Consider the following 4,074-nt stretch of genomic DNA (forward strand, 5'->3'; position numbering starts at 1 on the left):
CCAGCAAGCCCATATTGTTGAGTCAGCGCTGACCCAGCTCCCCGCTGTCCCCAGGCTAACCCCGGTCAGGTGGAGCCGCTACAGCGCCGAATACCAGGATCCCCAGACCGACAAGGAGTATTTCCGAAAGCCCGCCGCCGAGCTGACCGAAGAGGAGCGCTATGTGCAGGAGCTCAGAAAGACTCAGCTCATCAAAGCTGCCCCGGCCACCAAGACGGGCTCGGTGTTTGAAGACCCAATGGTCAGGTTCGTGGAACACTTAACCAGCTTCCGTCTTCTTGCAAACTACCACTTTTACGCCAGGGAGGGGTCTGTGAGCCCACCTTAGGGAACTCAACATATGCCTTTTCTCCCGAAAGTAAATTCACCAACATGATGATGAAGGGAGGAAACAAGGTGCTGGCCCAGCAGCTCATGGAGCAGGTAAGCGCCCTGGGCTCCTGGCCCCCCCTCTTACCTAGCTAGAGCTTTGTGTGTTTGCGGCTGTCATTTTACCTTGCAAGAGAATAGATTCCTACCCGGGCCTTAAAAGTTAGCTTCTCTGTATGTATGTGTAACATGTCATAAAGCAGAAGCTTGTGTGTCACTGTGATGCTGGGGGCTAGACTAGACCACTGCTATTTCAAATACCGCCAGGGTCACCCGTGGTGGACAGGTCAGACTAGGGAGGAGGAGGGCCTGGCGAGCTGCTGCTCTTAGTGTTTTGGCCAGTGATGGTGCTGGAAGAGGTGCCCCTCGGCCATCACCATAGATTTTGAGGATGGCACAGAAACGGGCAGCCTTCTGTTCTGCTGCACACTGGGTGGCTGTGATTCAGAACCCACACCAGGGCACCTAGCGGCCAGTGCCCTCTACCCACCCTTTCTGTCCATTCCAGCCTGGCACTAGGGAGGCACCAAGGAGCTGTGCCTGGGGTGGGCTGAGGGGGAAGCTGCATTGCCCTTAGAAACGGGCCGAGGGGAGAGAAGGGCAAGGCACAAGCTGGCCCCTGTAGGGAGCCTGGGGAGCCTCTTGCACCCTGTTCTCCCTACAGACACTGGAGGCTGTGAAAAGGAAGCAGTTTGAGAAGTACCATGCCGCCTCGGCAGAGGAGCAGGCAACCATCGAGCGCAACCCCTACACCATCTTCCACCAGGCTCTGAAAAACTGCGAGCCTGTGATCGGGCTGGTCCCCATCCTCAAGGGCGGCCACTTCTACCAGGTGCGGGGAAGCAGAGGGTTCCCCTGTGAATGAAGGGGAGGGGCCCTGGGGTGGAAGGGCCCCAGGGTTGGGCCAGGATGGACACCTCCATAGGGAATAAGGACTGTGCGTCCCATGCAAGAGCCCGGAAGGGGAGGGAGAGAAGACCCAGGTGGCCTGCTCCATCCCCACGCTTCGCTGCCTGAAACTGTCACATTTCACGTCAAGGGGCCATGGAGACACTCCATCTTTGTAAACGCCAGTGTCTGGCAGAGACGGCGCTTGATCCATTCAGAGCTAGTCGCCTCTGTCGTGGTACTGTGATGGGGCGTTTTTTGTGGGCTTCCTTGTCTTCCCTTCTCTCCTCTGTGTCCCATCCATTCAGGTAGGGACTTCCTCGTGGTCTGCATCCTGTGTCCGGCATGGTACTGGGCCTGAGTGGAGGCCTGGCCAACAGGTCTTGGATAGAGCGTCTTCTTCTGAAGCACCTGTGCCTTGCGGTGCCTGAGTTACTGCAGCCCTCACTGCCACCACGTCCTTTCTGACCCTCACAGGGTTCAGCCGTCCCTGTGGGCCCCCCAGGCTGTGGCTCTTTAGGGGTCTCTTTAGCAGTCACCCCAGTAAGAGGATTTTCCCATCTGGTGCTGATGGCATTGTGGCCAAGCCCCACTATGGGGAGCAAAGGAGCATTTGCTGAGTGGGTGCCTCTCGTGTCTGCCACAGTGAGGTCAGCCGGGCATGGAGGAAGCTCAGTTAGGAAAGGATCGGCAGCCCCCTCTCCACAGGAGCCTCGGCAGGGCCAGAGCAGAGGAGCCCGTGCTGTTCCCTGGAGCTCAGGAAAGTAGGAGGTCTGTCTGTCCTGCCAGGTCCAGCTTCCCAGTGTCCTCTCTCACCCAGGTCCCTGTGCCCCTAACCGACCGGCGCCGGCGTTTCCTGGCCATGAAGTGGATGATCACCGAGTGCCGAGAGAATAAGCATCGGCGGACGCTGATGCCGGAGAAACTGTCACAGGAGCTGCTGCTGGCTTTCCACAACCAGGGCCCGGTGATCAAGAAGAAGCAGAATATGCACAAGATGGCCGAGGCCAACCGCGCGCTGGCCCACTACCGCTGGTGGTAGAGGGCGCTCGAAGCTGCTCTGGGTCCTTGTGAAGTCCCTGCAGGTTAAAGGCGCAGCTTCTTTGTAAGGAAGGCCGGGCCTTGCCAGCATGCATGTGCCTGCTTCATTCTTCTGGGGGGGTGGGGGAGCTTAGAACTTGCCCCCCTTGGCTCATCTCCTTACAAAGGGGAACATGGTGACTTGGGGATTTCGTCTGAGGCACTGGGGCCGACCTTTGGCAGGTAGAAAGGGAAGCAGGGGTCGTTTCGGAAAAGGTTTATTAGAAAAACTTCACTGAACAAATGGCGCACGTGCTGCAGTGCCACCATTCATTGAAACCGACAGGAGAAAAGGGGCTGGTTTCCAAGGTGGCCCCCAGATAAAATGTACAAAATCCAATTCTGGTGTGACTTGTGCTCTGACCTCGTGACGTTCCAAAGCACCCCACAGGCGCCTGTTTTACAGATGGAGAAACGGGCCCCAAGGTAGCTGCCATCCCAACAATTGCACGGTGCAGTGGCTACGAGTTGCCTTCTCTGCTGGCAGGTGGAAGGTGGTGGGAAATGGACCGAGGGCCTCTGGTGGGGCAGGAGATCACTGGCAGGCCCAGCCTAGGGGACCAGGCCTGTTTGGGCCGGGGATTCTCAGGGCAGGCCCGTGGCGTGAGTGGGCAGCACCTGGGGAGGTGGTACAAGTTCAGGAGCAAAGACGCCACAGCTAGGCTGGGTGGTGCTGGCCTCGTCCCAGGAGGCCTAATCGGTCACCTCACTGTAGTAGTAGTTCTGGGCCGCTGGGGTGGTCTTCCAGCCGGCCGCTCGGAACTCAATGATCTCCAGCAGCAGCAGCTGGGCCAGGGAGCTGAGGCCAGTAGGAAGCAGGAAGCCGTCCCGGATGAGAACAAAGAGTTCGTCCATGCGCTGCCCGTTCATCTTCTCCAGCTGCTCCCCAACCCGGTGCAGCTGCAGCACTAGGCAGTCCACCTGCAGGGCCGAGCATCACACAGGTAGCCGAGGATGGCGCCATTCGCGCCCAGTGGCTCCACCCTCCTGCCACCCAGGGGGTGCTGCCGTCCGCTCCCATCCAGACAAAATGTTTAACTGCCTCCCCACTACTGTCTGGCCCTGATTTGGTTCCTGGGCCAACTGCCCCCACAGCTGGCCATAGTCCCACAGTGCCTTCCACAGGTCAGCTTTCCTGGGAAGTCCCGGAGCCATAAGTGTTGAGACTAAATTTCACAGCTGGTATGTGGCAGCATAAACGCTCCCTCCAGGCGCCTGTTCCAGAAAGTGGAACCCTCAAACACCCACCCACCCCAGAGGTAGGCTAGCTCCCAATTTGAGCCAGACTGCCCACAACCTCCACAGGCCACCCACCTCCTCCTCCTTGCTCAGGCTGTCAGGCTGGGCCAGCCGGAAGAGGCAGTCGTAGACGGGGTTCACCAGGGCCATCATGGGCATATTGTTCACCTGGGGGCAAGGGCCAGAGCAAGAGCTGAATGTCAGGAGCAGGCCTCCTGGTCCCCAGGACATAGGCTGTCTGCCACCCAGGTGGCTGCGGTGGCCTCACCCACCCTCAGGTAGTCAAAGATGTTGCAGATGAAGGTGACGTAGCAGACCCAGCCCTGCAGGGAGCGGGCTCGCAGCTGCTCGGGCCTGGTACTCCAACTGCAGCCTGTTGAGGAGTCCCCGGCGGAAGAAGCTCTGGCCAGCTTGCTTGCTCTCCGCCTAGGAGCCAGAGAGGGGCTGGAGCAGCAGGGGACTGTGCCCTGCTACCCCAACACTCACAACTGATGACCC

General features: G+C 59.1%; 2 protein-coding genes across 2 annotated transcripts in view; one reads left to right on the plus strand and one right to left on the minus strand.

The window, feature by feature from the left end:
• Positions 1-2,677, plus strand: part of MRPS7 (mitochondrial ribosomal protein S7) — an 8,637-nt gene extending 5,960 nt beyond the window's left edge. The window contains exons 2-5 of the mRNA XM_013006277.2: positions 5-246; positions 360-423; positions 1,034-1,201; positions 2,078-2,677. Of these exons, the coding sequence (XP_012861731.1) occupies positions 5-246; positions 360-423; positions 1,034-1,201; positions 2,078-2,299 (696 nt within the window). The 3' untranslated portion in view covers positions 2,300-2,677. The remainder of the gene's footprint in view (positions 1-4; positions 247-359; positions 424-1,033; positions 1,202-2,077) is intronic.
• Positions 2,540-4,074, minus strand: part of MIF4GD (MIF4G domain containing) — a 4,010-nt gene continuing 2,475 nt past the window's right edge. The window contains 4 exon segments of the mRNA XM_013006276.2: positions 2,540-3,258; positions 3,652-3,744; positions 3,849-3,927; positions 3,929-4,002. Of these exon segments, the coding sequence (XP_012861730.1) occupies positions 3,031-3,258; positions 3,652-3,744; positions 3,849-3,927; positions 3,929-4,002 (474 nt within the window). The 3' untranslated portion in view covers positions 2,540-3,030.

The sequence above is a fragment of the Echinops telfairi genome, unplaced genomic scaffold, assembly GCF_000313985.2.
Source record: "Echinops telfairi isolate 266 unplaced genomic scaffold, ASM31398v2 ScPeMD7_7458;HRSCAF=8496, whole genome shotgun sequence".
NCBI classification, from domain to species: domain Eukaryota; kingdom Metazoa; phylum Chordata; class Mammalia; order Afrosoricida; family Tenrecidae; genus Echinops; species Echinops telfairi.